The sequence below is a fragment of the Suncus etruscus genome, chromosome X (assembly GCF_024139225.1).
Source record: "Suncus etruscus isolate mSunEtr1 chromosome X, mSunEtr1.pri.cur, whole genome shotgun sequence".
Taxonomy (NCBI): Eukaryota; Metazoa; Chordata; class Mammalia; order Eulipotyphla; family Soricidae; genus Suncus; species Suncus etruscus.
The window spans coordinates 127,604,839-127,625,362 of record NC_064868.1 but is presented as its reverse complement, the minus strand read 5'-3'; the positions used below and the strand labels follow the sequence as shown (position 1 = coordinate 127,625,362).

The window sequence follows — 20,524 nt, the reverse complement described above, 5'->3', positions numbered from 1 at the left end:
GTCTAAAGAATATGTTAAAGATTCACAAATCAATCTGTTACTAGCTGACTATATTGTGTAGAGAATATAATAGGCTTAATTTATAAAGATAAGCACAAATAAATGTTGTTAGATTCATATTTATTACAAACACACAGCTTTTCCCTCAATTTTAGTAAGGATATGTTATATGCCACAATAAAGACTACGGACTTATTTATGGAACTGCTGAAAAATTACTTCTTAAGACTGCTTACTCCAGCTCCTTGTACCAAATGCTATTTTTGCTTTATCTGTATTTTCTACTGAAATATCATATTTGTCTCTGAAATGAGAATGTGGCCTTATGATCTCATTCTTAAGGCTTTCCAAAGTCAGAAAGACTTGGGGGGAAAGACAGTATTATATGAGTGTTGAAACTTGGGAAATCAAAACATATGCTGAAGACGATTTGTTCTAATGCAAACAAAACCTCATGCAAGTCGAAAGTTACTTGTTAGAAAGTAGCCACTTATGGCTGACCATGGGCCATAAGAGTATGTTTCCTTATATGTCCTCCCCTTCCCTTAGAAAAAAATGGAGGGAGGAGGAATAACAGTATCCAAGTATTATTCTACACTGCCAATCATGTTTTAGGTAGCTCAGATCTGAAGGATTTCAGCTGATGACATAATCTATCAGCACAGGGCAGGAAGTCAATGTTCCTCTGCAAGTCAAAAGAGCCCTGTCCTTGAGCCAGGACCACTGTCGAAGAAGCTGATTTAGGTAGGTAGTAGACTTGATGAAAGCAGCAGTTTTTTTACACTTCGTAAGGTTGTTTTCACTCCATTGCCAAGGGATCAGAAAAGAAAAGGAAATTCTGTTTAGGAACAGTAAAAATAGCAACATGTTTTAAGTTTTAAGAGGTATAGAACAAAAATAAAAGCTATTTAATAGCTATAGAAACAATAAAAACAAATAGAATCAGAAAATAACGTCAAAGAGAGAAAAATTGAAACATCAAGGAACTACTTAGAACAAAAAACTGTTAGTTTAAAGGTGACCCAAGTGTAGGGGATTGTTAAAACCTATACAAAAGAAAGGCTAAATATTTAATTATCTTCCTTCAAGTAGTAAAAACTCTGATCTTTTAGGATCTGGGGCAATGAGATCATCTGACTTTTTCCTGCTCACCCCGGGCATTTTGGGGTTGCAAGATTTACACTTTTGGGTATCTGTTGCAAGTCAGCCCCTGAAGAGGTTGACTGATGGAGGGATGGAGGATGAGGTCTTTCCCCTCCAGCTCGGAGCACACGTCTGCCACCCTGTCCAGCCGATGGTTCTGAGGTAAAACGGCGGGTAAACAGCTCGCAGACAGTCAGGATTGTGGAAATATTAGCTTTATTCGGTGGACAAGACTGAAGTCCAAAGACTCAGCATCGGTTCCAGCCAAAAGCCCCTCGCCTTCCACAGACCCTTGTTTTTATCCTCCAGAATCAGGTACCATCCAATGGTGGGATCAGATACCACCCAATGGTGGAAGCAGAATCAGGTACCACCCTAGGGTGGGGTCAGAATGCCAGGTCACACCCTAGGGTAGGGCACAATCACCGATCAGGGTAGGGCCAGTAACATAATAATCCCATAAAATATTTACATACACAACAATTCCCCTGCTTGTTTTTAGTAAAGACACAATATTGTCTACAATTATTAAAGGAAAAACTAGTCAATAATAAAAGAGCGGCTGCTTGCATAAGCGCATCACAGGAAAATGTAAAGGAAAACTTCTAACCTAAACACAGGGTGTCTAAAACCAGAAACATGTATCAAGGAATCAGCTACAAGCTCCTGAGAAGATAAAACATAAAAATCCCCTAAAATATTTACGTACACAACAGGCAGCTATATAAAAGTGGATAGGAAAAATGACAAAATTGGGTTCTTATTGGGTCCAAAAGATAAATAACTGCATTCCGACTCCTGTAGAAATGTATAAATGCTTGAAAACAATAGGATGCTTGGTTCTTGAAGTGATGCAAAAGCTAAAAGCCTTTCTGAATCACAGATGTCAACTTCTGTTGAGGCATAATAGAAAAAGTTTCTTTTGGGAGTTTTCCTCTGTAGAAATATAGGCATGACCTTACCTTTGAATAATTAGGTTGCCTGCTACCCAATCTTTATCAACTTTTACTTACATAGGTGAATTTTTTTTGAACATGTAAATCTTAAAAAAATGTCAGCAGGTGCATCACATTATACTTGAGGTAAATTTAAAAAAATAAAGAAGTTAATGTTAAGGATAGGAAATCAAGCTAAGGCACACTCCCTTTTCTATTTTTTTAATAATTTATCTTTGAGAGTTCTATGAGCATGCTTAATAGTGGCTTGTCCTAGAGGATTATAGATGATACCAGTGATATATTTGATTTGTCATTCTTTGCAAAATGATTCAAAAGTTTTATTAGTGTAGGCTGGATCATTATCAATTTTGATGATATTGGGAATACCCATGACAGAAAATCATTGCAGTTCAAACTTGTAGAAGATGGCCCAGGAGTTCCCTAGTTATTAGTTGATCTTAAAGGTGTGGTGTCTGACTTGCAAGCGCTACCCTAGGACTGACTACTATTCAATCACCCGGCTTCCCTCATGGTCCCCCCAAGCCAGGAGCGATTTCTGAGAGCATAGCCAGGAGTAACCCCTGAGTGTCAATAGGTGTGGCCCCAAAACAAAAACAAAACAAACAAAATTTAAATGTGTAGTGGAACCATTCTAGGCTTTGGTAATCTTCTGCTCACTCCAGAACAGCTTGGCCACTGCTAGCAAAACATGAGGGTCATGATCATACTTTTTCATGGCGTCTACACACTATATCTTCCTCTGAGGCAGGACCTCCAGGAATATGGCTTCAGACCATAGGACACCATAGCTGAGGCACTTCTGCAGCTCCTTGGCCATGAGCATGTTGTCGATGTTCTTTAAGTTGGCTTAATACTCCAGCAGCATGGACTTCAGCTGGAAACTTGGATTTTGGGGATTCTTCAGATGAGACTTTTTCAGAATGGCACAATAATGGGTCAGCTGCCTGCTCTTATCTTCCAGCTTGGAGAGCAGAAGCTACAGTGTCATGGATTGAGGACATTTCTTCAGCCCCTGGTTGTAGGCTTCCCTGCACTGTATCATAGTGGCCCCAATTTAAATGTGTCTTCTGAATTATGGGCTGCAGAAGTGGCTGGAGGAGGAATCATAAACTCAGCACACCACTGTGTAGATCTTGACCACATAAATTTAGGGGCAAGGGAGCTGCTTAAGACTGAAATGTTGCTATATTCTCTTCAGGGTCAATGCTATATTATCTAAAGGGTCAATGCTTCTCAGCCATCTTGCTCTCTCTGTTGGACAGAGGAAAAATAGCAAGCCATAAAGTAACTCCTACAGGACCTAACTATCGGGCCAGTATCAGAAAGATATGGTGGAAGCATTAGCATCTGTATCAATCATTTAAGTTCTCTTTTATATATCTCTAGAGATTTTAGTGGGTACATGCATTTTGTAATATTATAAATAAAGGCCACTAGGGCATCCACAGAGACTGCTAGTTGGTAATATTACCAAAACCTGTAATCTTTGGGCAATCAGAGTGGCCAGGCATAACAAATGGAAGAAGCAAGTGTTGGGCAATGTATTCTCCTTAAATGGCCATATTGTTGGTGCTATGGTAACAGATATGACCTCTCCTTTGTAATTGGGATCTATTATTCTCACATGCACATTCCTTTAAGAGTTAGACTGCATGTTCCTAGGAATAGGCCTACTTGCCTGATGATATTGGTGCCTTTATTTCCAATTTCAGTTTGTATGGACATGGAGCTGGTGTTATTGTGATGGTGTCAGAGCAGGAGATATCTAAACCAGCACTTACAATGATGGCAGGTTGCAGTGAACTTTATTGCTATAGGCCTACGTGAGTTGGAGTCTCTGATATTGTGGGGCCCTGGGTTTGCCCCTCCCAATTTCCTGATACCTGTTCGTTGTTCAGGCAATATCTTGGACAGTGATCTCTGCTGCATTGTGGGTAAGGTTCAGGTAGTGTTCTCCTGAGAGCAGGGCCAGGGTGGGTCAGCCAAACCCTGTGATAGTGGCCACATTTTTCACAATTACAACATCTACCCCACGTTTGTGATGTCTGGGGTTGTCCTCTTTTCCAGTTTCTCCAAATCCAAAAGAAACGATCTCTCGCCCAATGGTTTCCCCTGACACCTCGAAAACACACAGTTTGGTGTGCTCTATATTTTCTCTGTGAATGGCCATGTCCTATAGGCTTCCTCTGTACTGTATAGGCCTCAAGGGTGTTTATATGTGCCTGATGTGATATGAAACCTACGTTCTGGCATGCTTTCAGGTTGCCCATAACATAGTCTCTCTCCCTAATTGGGCACAACATGGTTTGGCAATCTCTGTTGGCATTTTCAAAAGCCATCTGCCTTATCAGATGTTGCTGGGCCTTTTTTCCTTTTACTTGCCTTTGTACTCATCTGTTAATTTTTCTATAAATTGGGCATAAGGCTCTGCGACTCCCTGGAAGACTTTTTCTGTAGCTGCCCTCGAATTCTGCATCTGCATCAATGCTATCTCTTGGACATATGATAGAATCGTACAGGTCAGGGTAGCTTGCTTTTTTATATTCTCCCTCCCCTAACAGCATGTCATACATGATTCAGAACCCAGACAGTCTTCTGATGGATCCATATAGGTTGTGCAGTTTGGTCTTGGCTTCATCATTATATAACATTCTCCATTGCAAGTCCTGGGAAGAGCTCAGACATACTCTAGCCACTGTTTGAAAATCTTGGGGATCTAAAGTGCACTTTTACTCCAGCCAATTAGATATTCTTTACAATCTGGAGAAGTGGGTCCATAATCAGCAAAAGCTTTTTGAAATGGCCAAGAGAATTTATTTTCAGTCCTTGGTAAGATGGAAATTCACAAGGCCTAGATCTTCGGGGTTCTCACCTTATATTATGTGACAAGAGAGAATTTTCAGACCGAGTCTGAAGAGATATTAACTGGCTCATCATCTGAGGTTCTGGAGTTTGATTCAGGCCTGTGAGATGCAGATCTCTAAGCTGCCACAGGTAGTGTTTGGAAAACTACCATATTTGGAAGCCCTAGGTTGGATTTGAGATCTAACCTGAGTTTCAGCTAGAAAGACATTTACCCCTCTGATGGCATTTGTTCAGTAGAATTCTATATTGAGGAAGTGAAATTTGATGTAGGTCCTGCAGGAGAAGCTATCGTTTTTTTTAGGCAGAGGAGGGGCAGAAAAGGTAACATTTGCAGTTAAATTTAGTCTGGTGTACCCTACTGGGGGGCGGACCTAAAAGGAGCTGAGTGGATAATGTTTAAAATTAACTTAGTAAGTTTGATATTATTTCTTTTTTTTCATTATTTGTAGATATGTATTCCATCATGTCATTACCCCTAATAACATGAATAGATCTTTGAAAGACCCAAAAAAGTCCAGACTTTTATTAAATATCCATGAAACCAGCCTAGATTTAATCCACCATGCAATTAGGGCCTTCATTCATTAAGGGATCATGGCTTTGATCCACAGGATCACAATTTTGATTCCCCACAGAATAATTACCATTGTTCAGGCACCAACTGTTAGGGCCTGGAGCAATAGGAGAGGTAGCAAAAGGCAACACCTCCCAGCACCTTAGCCCAGGGCTTTATATACCCCTGGGGCCAGCAAGGCAGTTACAGGGTGCAGGCATCAAGTAACAGGTGGCTTCACCATTATAGGCACAATGGCCACTGATGGTAGACCAGGGCTATGAGTCCCTATTTCCTTATAGCTCTAAAAAAGTAAAGGGAATCAAGGAGATGTACATGGAATCTATTATGCTAAGAGAAATAAGTCACAGGGAGAGAGAAAGACATAGAATAGTCTCACTCATCTATGGGTTTTAAGAAAAATGAAAGACATTCTTGCAATAATTTTCACAGACAAAAGAGAGGAGGGCTGGAAGTTCCAGCTCACTTCCTAAAGCTCACCACAAAGACTGATGAGTGTAGTTAGAGAAATAACTACATTGAGAACTATCCTAACAATGATAATGAATGAGGGAAGTAGAAAGCCTGTGACATTGGTGGTGGGAATGTTGCACTGGTGAAGGGGAGAGTTTTCCTTACATGACAGAAACCCAACCATAATCATGTTTATAATCAAGGTGTTTAAATAAAGATATAAAAAAGGAAAGCAAACAAGCTGCAATAAAGAATTTTGTTTAGTTAGATGAACACAGTCTTTTGGTCTAGAGTAATTTCTTTGAGTTGGTTATGAACTTAAACCTAGGCCAGTTTTCTTTAAGACATCAACAATGCTACTAGGAGGTGGGAGAATTTCTAAAAATAAGAATGTTCATCCTCTACCATTGTTAAAGGATAGAATTGAGAAATATATCTTGTCCTATTTTCCCTGCTAATCATATATTTTTCCTTTCATATATGAAAGAAAACTGTTTTGTGGTAAAAAGTATTTCCTTTCCCATGAATATAGCCCACAGATAACTTCTGAGACACATACTTAACTCCTTTTCTTTTTCATTTTCGACCACACCTGGTGATGCTCAGGGGTTACTCCTAGCTATGCACTCAGAAATCGTTCCTGGCTTGGGAGGCCATATGGGACTCCAAGAATCATTCCCAGGTTCGTCCTACGTCAGCCATGTGCAAGGCAAACGCCCTACTGCTAAGCTATTGTTCTGACCGGACATACTCAGCTCCTTTGAACTATGTTCAGGTTAACTAAGATAAAAGAGTTACTTCATTTTATACTATTTGAAATATTTGATCTACGGTTCTGGCAATGGTGTTCCTTTATTGATTAAATAATAGCTTTGCTAAACTAATCTAAATTTCTAGTTTAGAAATATGCTCTTGGGGCCCGGAGAGATAGTACAGCGGTGTTTGCCTTGCAAGCAGCCAGTCCAGGACCAAAGGTGGTTGGTTCGAATCCCGGTGTCCCATAGGGTCCCCCGTGCCTGCCAGGAGCTATTTCTGAGCAGGCAGCCAGGAGTAACCCCTGAGCACCACCGGGTGTGGCCAAAACAAAAAACAAAAAAAAAAAAAGAAAGAAATATGCTCTTGTCTTCGGGCACACAATAGTCACATTCTACGTAGAAAGCTAATTGGTTAAAAATAGAAATCTATAGAATGAACCACAACATACATGGAAAGTTAGAAAGCTATGTACAGGCATCCACATGGTATTAAAAACTGACCTAGAAAGTCTGACAGTTGAATACTTGGAATTGAATTTGAGAAAATTTGTGGTTATTTTACAGGAATATAAAATATCAAGGAAGGATATGATTAATACCCAGTCATAGTAACAGAGAACTAGAACCCCCAGAGATTTAAGATGTTGGTTTATTGTATTCTGCTCACTAGGGCTATTAGTCTGCATCTAAATTTTCCATCTTGATGCTTCCAAAGATACTACATTGTTTTTTGAAAACCAGTATCTCTTTTATTACTAGGTTTTACTTCTCTCTGATATCCATATACATTTCTATTTTTTAAGTTTATTCCCTGTGAAATTACAAAGTTAGTTGTTTCTGAATTCCAGGCATACAATGTTGTCATGTAAATTCCTTCGGCAGTGTTCACTTGCCTCCACCAATCACCCCACCCCCATTTTCCTCCCACTCCCCAGTCTACTTCCACAACAGACACTTTAAACATTATTTTGAGGGGGTGAAGAGGTGGTGCAAGTGGTATGGTGTCTGCCTTGCACGTGTTAGCCTAAGACGGACAGCGGTTTGATCTCCCAGCCTCCCATATGGTCCTCCAAGCCAGGAGCGATTTTTGAGCGCAGTCAGGAGTAACGCCTGAGCGTCAATGGGTGTAGTCGAAAAGCCAAAAAAATTATTTTGAATCACCATGATTCAGTTACAGAATTGTTCATGATTGAGTTTCAGTTACAAAATGTCCAATACCCATCTCTTCACCAGTGCAAATTTGCTGCCATCAATGATCTTATTTTGTTTCATGCTTGCATGCATCATCCCTGACCTCCCCCTGCCTGTCTCTATAGTAGACATTTTTCCTCTCTCTTCTCACTCACTCACTCACTCACTCACTCACTCACTCACTCACTCTCTCAAAGAGGCATTACTTTAGTATAAATGTTTGCACTGTGGTTTATAGAAACATGCCACTTGAGGGGATGGGATAGACAGGGAGGGAGCAACGTCCCCACAAATATCTTTGAGGCATCATATTAACTTCATCAGTTCTTTTTTTTTTCTTTTTTTTGGTTTTTCGGTCACGCCCGTTTGATGCTCAGGGGTTACTCCTGGCTAAGCACTCAGAAATTTCCCCTGGCTTGGGGGGACCATATGGGACGCCAGGGGATCGAACCGCGGTCCTTCCTTGGCTAGCCCTTGCAAGGCAAACACCTTGCCTCTAGCGCCACCTCACCGGCCCCAACTTCATCAGTTCTGTAGCACTGATGCTTGTTTATTTTTTTAAGATTTCTCTTTAGGTTTACTTTTATTTTCTCTTATAAGCATCAATGTTGGAGTTGAAAAACTAAAACCTGTAGATAATGCATCAGTTTGCAACTATAAAAATTTGCCACGTGGTCATTAGCATTTTATTGGCATTAAGTCATAAAGCATATACAATGAGTAATACATTATGGTGCCACTGCTTATATTTAGAAGCTCTAGAGATCATTTGGAAAAGAAGTATTTTCAAATACCTGGATGTGGAGGTATACCAATTGATTTCCTGTATTTCCAACCTAACAGTGAAATTTGAAACCATAATTATTTGAGTCTGGACAAATAGTAAAGGGTTTAAATCCTCATCTTGTATGGGAGAAAATCCCAGTTCCAATTCACATCACCTCATATGATCCTGTGAACATTGCCAGGTGTTACTCCTGAGCACAGAGGTAGGAATTGATTCTAGAACAGCCAAGTGTCATCTAAAATCTCTTTTCCCAAGTTAATAACATGCCTGCTTTTTTGTTTGAATTAATGTCAAGTTCCTACCAGAACAGTGAAAGTCACTCATTAAAGATATAAGCCCAACAAAACCAAAAACCAACAAACAACAAACAAAAACAGGTCCACAGCAGAACAACCTTATTTCCTTATTCATGAGACAGGTCATGAATGTCTTCTGTGTGAATGTACTTGTCTGTGTGTCTCTAGTGAGATATCTATTGAAGGGTATCAGTTGGAAACTAGGAAGCTGTAAAAAGACCTAGTGCCTTCCTTGCTTATCCAGCTGCTTTTGCAAATCTGCTTAACAAATAGCTCCGCTTCTCCTAATCAGATGATCTCAGGAATGGCTTCCCTCTATTACACACTGTAATGGTATCTCCCAGTCTAGGCTCTCTGAAACAGCACACCCCTGTCTCTGATAGCAGAGCTCCCTTGGTGAGTGCCCCAGAATCAAGAAGCTCCAAAACAAGGCCATCTAAGAATTGGTACTATTGGCCAACAAAACCTGTTGGGCATTGTAAGTCACCTTAACTTCAGGACTTTGGATGAGAAAAGCAGTTGAATTCAGTAAGTACCAGTCTGAAGTGGGTAAATGAAGCAGCTAGAATTTTCATTCAAATCTTCTTTGAGGAACAAATTAAATGCATGAAGAGTGTGTGTGTGTGTGTGTGTGTGTGTGAGAGAGAGAGAGAGGCTGTGTTTACTTGCACACACAACAAAATGGTGTAGTAGAAAGAAAATTAAGAAAAGCATGAGATTTCACTTCTCACACCTATTTTGTGATCCTAAGTAAGTCACTTAGCTTCTATGCTTTATAAGTTCTTCATGTTAAAAGGGAAGATGGCACACTATTTTTCACATGTTGATGTCCTACTCAAATAGAATTCGGTATAGAAGCTCTTTGGACAATAAGAATGACATAAATTAAAATGAGGTGTTGTTTGGGGCCGGGTAGGTGGCGCTGGAGGTAAGGTGCCTGCCTTGCAAGCGCTAGCCAAGGAAGGACCACGGTTCGATCCCCCGGCGTCCCATATGGTCCCCCCAAGCCAGGGGCGATTTCTGAGCACATAGCCAGGAGTAACCCCTGAGCGTCAAACGGGTGTGGCCCAAAAACCAAAAAAAAAAAAAAAAATGAGGTGTTGATAATCAGATTGGTATTTGGCTTCTGCATGATGCCCAAAAGTTTGACATTTGACTAGGGCAAATATTTCCAAACATGACTTCTTGGCTTTGAGTATAGGTATATCGATTATGAAAAATTATGAAAAATTACCCACAGCTGAAGCATAGGCATGTAATAATAATTTTATTATCTCAAATTTATGTTTAACACTTACTATGAATGAGTACTGTTGGTTGGCATATCCTTCAAGGAAATGGTGAATTAGTTACATGTACAGAGGAAAATTACATATACAGTGACTATGTGGAGCCTAGAAAGTATGGTGGTAGTGATAAATTGGGCCTACACATTTGGCAAAGAGTAGTGATTGGTTTATAATTTGTACCTAATCTAAGATTGGGAGTATGGTTTAGAATTGCTGAAGATGCAAACTTAGCTTGCTATCCTCTCTTTGAAATGAAGTAAATTTAAATAAAATAAAGAGTACTTTATTTGTTGGCATCTTGAATATTGTGTAATTAGTGTCTGAAAATTTATCAAAAATGTTAAATAAAAATGTTGGTAAAGAAATGCAAAGTCATATATAATCTTTTAAATTAATATATGCCATTACTTTTAGAAGTCTAGATGACTTTTTTCCTATCCCGACAATAGAAAAAGACTACTACATCATCTTACATTTCCAGCCTTAACATATATAGTTAGCAAAGCATAATTCATTTCCCAGTCATAGTCTCTATCTGAATGCTCAGTTAGCCTTCCTGAAGGTGTGGGTTTTTTCCCCTTAGAAACCAGTAGGTAATATTTTGGATAATTTTTCTACCACTTAACTACAACTTATTTTCTTATACATCATTGTCAGTAAAGCAACTCCCTTGTCCTCAAACACAAAGAACAGTTTATTTTTTATATAATTACCCAGGGAGACAACTTTGTATCTGTGTCAAAAATTCATTGATCTTCTATTTTTTCATAGTTTTATAACTATGTTGTTTCAAAGTAGAGAAATACAGAATATTTTCATATAAATATACTGTAACTTGTTTGCAGTATTTTCCTCTTTTTTTAAATTTATTTGTATTGAGGTTTCAGTGTTATATGATATACTCATTATTTTATAGTTGCAAAGCAGTAAATCAATACCTTCACCCATTTTCTTAGTTTATAAAATCTTTCTTTTGTGTTCATGTCAGTTTGTTATCATACCTTGTCAAAATATTGTGCAACCCTATACCTCATATATGAAAATGTAATTGTTCCTATGAGTTTCCCCCAGGCTGTATCTTATTCTTGTGTTAGAGACTCTAGCTTGAGATAAATATATTAATAAAATATTAACCTTACCCTTATTTAATGTTTGTTTATAGATTGGCAGGAATAGCCTTATGTATCTGGTAGTTTTGGAGGTTTACCCCTGGGTTTATTAAATCATGATTTTATTTTGGGGGGCTTCGTGAGGTTTGGGTCACACTGGGCATTGCTCAGGGGTTACTCCTGGCTCTGCACTCTAGAATTACACCTGGTGGGCTCAGGGGACCATATGGAATGCCAGGGATCAAATCCAAGTTGATCATATACACAAGTGCCCTATCCTCTGTACTCTTTCTCCCACCATGATATCATGATTTTATATGATCTAGCTTAGTCTGCTGCTTTTAAAAGGACACCAGCTGAAATGTGTACTGTATTGGAAAAATATGAAAATGAAGTCAGATTTGAAAGCAAATATGAGCACAGATAGATGGTTTATCTGCAGTGTTATCAGATCTCATGAAAATATTTATTTCAGTTGCTTATGAAAATAGCCTTGCAAGTTGGAGGGCCAGTATTACTTCATCCTTGCCCTTCACACACCTGAGTAGAGAAATTGTGAAAATGGACACAGCTGGCATTTTGGTTACATACACTTAAATATGTGTGCTATATTGTTAATTTTTACCAGGTTAACCTTATCCATGACTCCCAGAACATGCAAGTGAGTGCTTTCATTCATGGCCTATTTTCAGCATTCCCTGTGTGTCTCATTTGGCACAGCACTGATTAAGAAAATGCATTTTGGAGGAATGAGATCATTTGGAGGGATGACAGAAAATTATAGCAGAGTTATTTTATGTGAAATTCAGCATCTTGCTAAAAGTTTTTCTCTAAAATGTTTTGATAGAAATCTCTCATTAGGTAGGTCAATGAAAGTGCTGTATTTATATGTTTATGTATGTATTCACGTGTACGTGCCTTAGCACTTGGAGGCTGAAGATGAGAGAGGAAAAGGAAGGAAAGAAATAATGATTTTAGTACTCTGAAAAAGGGATATTGAGGCACTCTGTATTATGAGACAAACGACTCATTGGTGATGAATTTAGTTATAATCACAGAACTTTGTTAAACCACGTTAAGTCCCCAGGGTTATGTCAAATATATATTCCATCCACAGAAGCTTTTTCAAATGCCTCTAAGGTCATAATAGAAGAATTAAATCAGTTTGTAAAATGATACCAATTGTTATTGGTTGTTCATTAAAGTTGACTTTTCCTCCAATGGTAATGGCCAGGTACTAAAAATGATTTATGTTTAGATCCAGTATGCCATCTCATTACAAGTTTCTGTTATTTTATATTAGCGAACAACAGCAGTGCAACTTTAATGAAACTGTTTAGATTGGGTGCCTGAAGAGTAATGGTGCTTTTGTACAATTCTTGAAATAGAGCCTGTAGCTACCCCAAGCAAACCAGTTCCTTTCAAGACCTTGAAAATAATGACATCATCGACAGATTAGACTAGCAACCCTTTTAATCTGATCCTTTGTAGGCAGCTGTCTCAAGGGAGGGACCCAGTTTAATAAATGTGCCTGGTTTACAAACATAAAATAACACAACATATGTGAAAGAATTAGAGAGAACTTGGGAAACAAATACATTAACAGCTCGGCTTCCCTTAATGGTCCATGTCCTTTCTCCTTTGGACTTGTAAATGGACAGCCACTTTCCAGGTCGAGCAAAAGATAACAAATACTGCATCACCAAATCAAAATTATCTGGAATTATTAGAAGATAAAGATTAGTTCCACCTTAAAATAGGGTATTAAAAAGCTGAACTAATGTCAGGATAATTCCAACAAAATCAAACCCAAGATATCTAAATAAATGCAATGACTATTTGCTTCTTCCTAGTGTAGAACTGGAAGATTATTCAGTATCGTTTTGATCTCTGTAAGAGGTTTATTCTGACTTCCCTAAACCCGGATAAAGTGAATAAAATTAAATTAATTAATTTCTTGGACAAGAGAAAGTGTGTGCTATGAGATTTTAGTTGTGCATGTATAGTGTAATAGAGGGAAATGTACTGAAATGGAGATCAAGTACCCTTTCTTTCTTTTTTGTGAGGGGGCTATACTTGGTGATGCTCTGGGGTCATTCCTGGCTCGGCTTTCAGGAATCACCCCTGGTGGTGCTTACGGTACCATCTGGGATGCCGATGAACAGACCCTGGTCAGCCAAATGCAAGGCAAGCTCCTTATCTATTATATTATCACTTCAGTTCCTAATCCCTTTTCTTCATTTAAAATACATCTAGTCAAATCAGGTAAGGATGATCAAATAGGTTGACAAAAAACAAGACTTCTCCCTTTGTAGGTTTTGGTCCTAGAGAAATTAGAGAGACAGGGAAAATGTTATGGTGAGTCACACCTATTTATCACAAACAAAAGATCCAGTATCTTCAACTACAACTATATAAACACACTGGAGCCCTGACAGGCTCTGAGTTGGCTCCTTCTATAAGATTGACCTTAAAGAAGTTTTTAGCCAAAAATATAGACTACTTGCCTTACATGTGTGAAGCCCTAAATTCAATCCCAGGCCATTCATTTTTCTCTTACTTGTATTATCTTCCGTATTTGATCAGGAAAGATGCATTTGTGTTTAAATTAGAATATGGCGGCTCTTTTTTCTCCATGTTTTAATATTAGAATCTTCTATTTCAATTGAGTTCACTTGCAATTACATTGGAATTTTATTTTAGTGTGGGACACTTGTGCCAAACCTAGAGGTCTTCAGGGTTATTTACTGAAAACACAACCTCTGATGGTGCTCAAGGGGTCATATTTCATGCTGGAGATCATAGTCAGCCATTTGAAAGTCAAAAGCCTTATTTTACCTGTATATTATTTCTCCAGCCCTTGAAATTCATTTATTTTTACTAAGGAATATTTGTATATTACTGTACTAAGTTATATATTATCTCCCAAACATAAATAGCAATTACCTCATGTTCTGGCATTTTTGAACTCAGGGAAGGACAGTTTTAAAAAATGAGTATTTTGGGGCAAGAGCAGTAGTAAAATGGATAAGGCAATTATTTGTTTTGCTCCAGGCCAGCCTGGGTTTCATTGTCAGCACCACTTAGGTCCCCAAAATATTCCCAGGAGTAATCCCTGAGTACAGACCCAGGAGTAATCCCTAGGTACCACCAGGTGTAGCCCCCAAACCATGTGAAAATGAAGAGTACTGTGTGTCTGATATCAAATTCTCTTCAATGACTAAAATAACTATGGATCTGTGAAATACAAACATTTCGATACCTGTAAAATCAGCCTTAAAATTTTCTTCTGGATACACAATGAATTCATAAGGACCAAAATTACAAAGAAGATTTAGGCACATTATCATTATTGTTTTTAAAATATTAATACTAGAAATATATGAGTGAAATTTTATCTTTATATAATCGTGTGGTACTTTCACCAAAGACAAAAACAGGCTGATACAATTGTTGACACTGGTGACAAAAGCATTTTGACTAAGTATTTCACTATAATTACTGAGAACAAATACAGTACTGGTCTTAAGATAATATAAGGCATGTTACTGGGCAAGGACAAAAAAAAGCAATGTCTTGTCCAAATCAAAATCAAGCCATTCATTGTAAGTTGACAATCATCTATGCAGATAGAGCAGTTTCTTATTAGCCTATTATTAAATACTTAAATTTTTTGAAAATAATTTAGTTCATAATAAATACAGAATTATTCCAAATCACATCTCTTAACTTATTGAAGATAATATTGTAACTACCAAAGGGCTAAGAAGAATTTTCATAATTTCTTATATCAGTTAATGAGGAGGCCCCTGTTGTTTGTTGAAATATATTTAGATTTTTTAATATTAAGTTGTTAGAATAAAATGATATATTGGAGGGTTTTATGCTCTTCAATTAGTACCAGTTAATGCTTGATGAATTTTTAGACATTCCCTTATATTGGAATTTTTTTTTGTTTTTTGGACCACACCTATTTGATGCTCAGGAGTTACTCCTGGCTAAGCACTCAGAAATTGCCCCTAGCTTGGGGGGACCATATGGGACACCAGGGGATCGAACCGCAGTCCTTCCTTGGCTAGTGCTTGCAAGGCAGACACCTTACCTCTAGTGCCACCTCGCCGGCCCCGATATTGGGATTTTATGTTTCTTGTAATCACACTAGATATTATTTTGGGAGATATTAATATGAGATGTCGTATATCAGGTCCCAAATAGGACTGAAATAAAAATTTTGGAATTAGATGTATTTTATGGACTCCATGGCTTCTGAATGCACAATTCACTTTATCCTCGCAGTGCAAAGAAATTCAAATATATTCAACCCAAAGCGTAAGATAATAAAGCATAGTGAACTTCAGAGCAGTTTAATATCCAAAACAAAAGGTGGCTCCTATAACCTTTCTAGAATACTCTTGTTAATCTTCCTGTTCCCTTTTCCTATATATAAAATAATGACTAAGGGCCAGAGTGATAGTACAGTGGGAATGGTGCTTGCCTTGCATATGACTAGCCTGGGTTTGATCCCCGGCACCCCATATGGTCCCCTAGCCTTCCAGGAGTAATTTCTGAGTACAGAGCCAGGAGTAACCCTTGTGCACACTCTAATATATATAATAATGGCAAGGTAAAAAGGAAAGTTTTCTCCTTAGGAAACATTTCTCTTCTTCAGACTCCTCTTTGCTAATGGTGACATTTACCCCAGCTTTAACCTGAGAATGGGGTGTTGTTTTCCTTATCAGTATATTCCAGTTCAGCTACAATGGCTATATTTACTAGATTGTTTTAGTGTGTTCCCATAGACCATTATGTTTGCATATATATTAAATGAACACAGGATCACTTCAGTGTTGAGGCAGATAAAAAATGTCCTTATTGTAGATTATTAAAAATAAAAAATCTAGACCTGTTAGTTCAAATATCGTATGCTATTTGACACAACAGACAAGTAAAACAAAAGTATTTTGTTTGTTTGTTTATGTATTTATTTATTTTGGGTATTGGACCACAACCTGGCATTTCTCAGGGATTATTCCTGGCTCTGCACTCAGGAATCACTTCTGACCGACTCGAAGGACATATGGGATGTTGGAGATCAAACTCAGGTCGATGGCATGCAAGGCAAATGCCCTACCTACCAGCTCTACTATCACTCCGGCCCCTGCAAAAAAATTAAATTGGAAAAAGTGTTTTGTTTCTGGTGGCGAATTCTCCCTAATGGCTAACAATGATGGACAGAATTTTTAAAAGTTCACCAAGATAGAATTTTTAAAGAAATAGTGCATATCGTTTATTGAATGTATCATATACTATATTTCATTATATATTCTATACAATTCTTCTATAAATTATATAACAAAATATTTTCATTGTGGAAAAGGTAAGGTGCCTTTTATGTTTATATATACATATTAAGTGATTACTAATTGTTCCTTCACTATATTCTTTGGACAACTGTATCAGTGGTGTTTGGATAGGCAGTTCCCTTCCCTCTAAAAAGAAACCTCTCAAAATGGTCGTCACAAAACTGGAAAAAAAAGCGAGAGCCATGCTTTTGTTACTAAAGTACTAGAATTCCTAGATTTTTCCTAGTTTTTTTTAGTTCTACCCTTAACTCCTGTTTTCTCCTTTTCTTTAGGAACTGTGCAGTCACTTTTAACTGAAAATGTCTGATAGTCTGGATAACGAAGAAAAACCCCCTGCTCCCCCACTGAGGATGAATAGTAACAACCGAGATTCTTCAGCACTCAACCACAGCTCCAAGCCACTTCCCATGGCCCCTGAAGAGAAGAACAAGAAAGCCAGGCTTCGCTCTATCTTCCCAGGAGGAGGGGATAAAAGTAAAGTATCAGTGGCTGGGCATTGAAAAGGGGCCAGTTTATACTTTTTAATTGTCACTTTCTTGGGTAGTCATTTCTTAAGCTTTAGTTGTTCAGGGCCTGGCTGATCTTTACGTCTACATCTTCAGAGGTTGGATTTTGTCAGAGATGTTTGATTGACTGACTTACTGCTCTCTTGCGTTCACATAAAATTGAATTATTGGTGTTAAGTCAAGGGTAATCATAGCAAAGGTACTGTTTTGGGTATATATATATATAAGTATATATAAACTGTCTTTCATGCATTGTAGGGGATAATTTATAGTAATCCCTTTCTACCTGTAATTTGTCCTTATTGAAATTGAAATAGAGGTGGGCTTACTTCTGTATGCCTTTTTCTGTGAAGAGCTGGAATTCAGTATCTGGGAATCAGTTCCATTTGCCACATTATTGTTGTTGTGACTCTGTCACAATTTGCTTCCTCATTCTTCTGCCAATTGTTCCTGACAGTCAACCCTATTTGCACTGAATTTCATTACAATATATTCTCATTAACACTTAAGTTCATATGCTGTCTGTTGCTTAAATAACACCTGCTTACACTCTGTACCTCTATAAAATCTCTAGTTACTAGCTGTCCGGTTGCATTCTAAGCATACAATTAAGCATGGCTTCTGTAAGTCAGACTCTTGAGGCAGAAAAGCATAAAGCCAATAAAAGTACTCTGGCAGCACCAAAGGTTGCGAAAAAGAAAAGAAGAGTGATCTCATTAGAAGACAAAAGGGATATTCTTGATCTGCTTCTTCAAGGGAAAACGAATGGCTTTGTGGGTCGCTTGTATGGTGTTAATGAATCTACAATCCGTTCCATAAGGAAAGATGAAACTTTTATTAGGGCCAGTATGGACTCTTCTGTGACCAAGTCCCATCAAAGATGCTTATTCCCTCGTGACCCACGGATGGAAAAGATAGAAATGATGTTAAACTTCTGGATTGAAGACAAGCACAAATACAATGAAACAATGCAAAACCCTTCGATGCAAGGGATCTGTGACCGTGCAAAGGGAGTTTTCAGAGATATGTTTTCAGAAACTGAAGTGGGTTCAGAAAATAATGTATCTGGAAACGAGGGTTGGTTTGATAAGTACATGGTGCACCACGACCCAGAAACACAGTCTCACATGACAGTGACACCAGAGAGAGAACCACTCGATCCAGCAACGATTCCTGTATTATATCCACCACAACTCCAGAAATTGATTATCGAAGGGGATTATCTGCCTGCACAAATATTTGGTGCCATCGAGACGGCCATGCTTTGGAAGCCTTTGGGCAATCCGACTTGCCCTATTGTAGAACCAGAACCCACTGAGGCTGACATGAAGTCAGCCAAAACAGAGAGACTGACTCTTTTGTTTTGTGCCAACACTACAGGTCACCTCATAGTAAAACCATTGCTGCTCTACAGAAAATTATGCCCCAATCTCCTCCGGGGGAAAAATAGAGCCAAGTATCCAGTATACTGGCGTGCCAACAGAAAACTTTGGATGACCCCTTCTCTTCTTAAGGAATGGTTTGAGCAGTGCTTCCTGGTGGAAGTCGAAGACTACTTAAAACAAAGAAATCTTGAGTTTAAAGTCCTCCTGATTCTTCACAGTCCCTTTGGCACCTCAGAGGCATTTGCCAACGTGCACCCCAATGTCCAGGTTGTCTTTATAAGCAGTCGTGTGTCTCAAATCCTTGAGCCATTAGACCAGTGTTTGATCCAACCCTTCAAGAAGACTTATGCCAAGCTAATGTATAACTTTGTGGTGGAAAATCTGGCAAAGGTCCCTCTGTCTAAAGATCCTAGTGCCTGGGACTCCTACACCATCACGAATGCTGTCTTCCTAATAAAGGAGGCATTAAATAGTTTAACAGAGCCTGTAATTAATGTCACCTGGGAGAAAATTTGGCTAGAGATGGTGAAATACCTTTCAGCCATCCTTCCTGAAGACAAAGACTCTTTGGATCCAGAAGAGCCGATGGACGAGGATGGGCATTTGATGCAGGTGCAATCCTCAACTGAAATTGAAGCTGCATTTTTTAATGCAAATTCAAGTGATATGACGCAGCTAAAAGATGACTCTCAGGAAGAGCCCAGTAGCCCAGATGTGACTGTCACGACCGATGAAGAGAATTAAGATGAGAGGAAACATACAGAGTTTTAAGGGACAGTTTTAAATAATTTGGCAGGATTGTATAAAGAGGTATTTTGATATTTTCAGAAATAGTAGTGGATGGACAATATCTTCAACAGAGCTTAACTAATCAGTCTTCAACAGAGCGTAATCATCAATGCTACCAGGTCATTTTTTTTTTTTTTTGCTGGCTGTCTGCAGACAAATCGTGGATGACTTAATCAAACTGAGTACAGCTGAGTATAAGTCTTCAAACAACACATTTGGAAGAAATAATTTTGGAAGAGCCAAAATAATCAGATAGTGCTATATAAACACTTTTTACCGGATAGCTGATAAGCTGCCTTCACAATGTGAGTGATTTAAGTTGAACTCCATACAAAAGTGCTTAAGGTATCCTCAAAAAAAGATAGAAAGTCTCTTCAAAGGGCCAAAATCACTAAGTTGGATGAGTTATGTTTACTTTGGCTTGAAAGATTAAAACCACAAGCAAGTCCTTTTCATCTCAGGATCGGACTTAGATAACCCTGAGGGCAAGGAGATCCCTGATTTGAATTGACAGTTTATTTCTGGTCATTAGTTCATTCTCATTCTCATCTTCCACAGCCATGGTGAATGGTTCATTTTCATTACCTCTGGAAATCTTCCGCTGTTCTAAATGAAAACTGTGTAGAGCCAATAAATTTTGCTAATTGAAGCTATGTAAACTCTTTTTCTTTTAATGTAATGTAATACTGTTTTGTTTAATATGTTATGGTCAATGCACTTTACTAATTTACAATGACTATCTGAGCTCTCAAGATTTTCTGTGATCCCTTTCCTTGCCATTTTTCTTTTATCTCCTAAAATAACTTCCTCAACAGAACTCTCCAACTAGGGGGTTGTTTAGGAAACTGACCCTCATTGGTAAGACAAGTTCACTGATACCCTATTTCGCCAGTGATTATGCTATCATTCTGGAACCAATGGAGAGAGCCCTGGATTAGAATGTTACAGACCTGAATTTGAGTTCAGCTCTGCCGTTGTATGATTTTGGATTATTCACATAGTTACTCTTGAGCCTATTTCATATTAATGAAAATTTAACACCAGGCCTATCTTACACAAA

The 20,524-nt window shown here is 38.4% G+C and overlaps 1 protein-coding gene across 4 annotated transcripts in view; it reads left to right on the top strand.

Annotated features, from left to right (window-relative positions):
- The window catches only part of PAK3 (p21 (RAC1) activated kinase 3), a 351,152-nt gene that overhangs the window by 230,462 nt on the left and 100,166 nt on the right, over positions 1–20,524 (top strand). For all 4 annotated transcript variants that reach the window (XM_049767578.1, XM_049767581.1, XM_049767577.1 and 1 more), the window contains one exon: positions 17,057–17,258. In XM_049767578.1, the coding sequence (XP_049623535.1) occupies positions 17,084–17,258 (175 nt within the window). In that variant the 5' untranslated portion in view covers positions 17,057–17,083. The remainder of the gene's footprint in view (positions 1–17,056; positions 17,259–20,524) is intronic.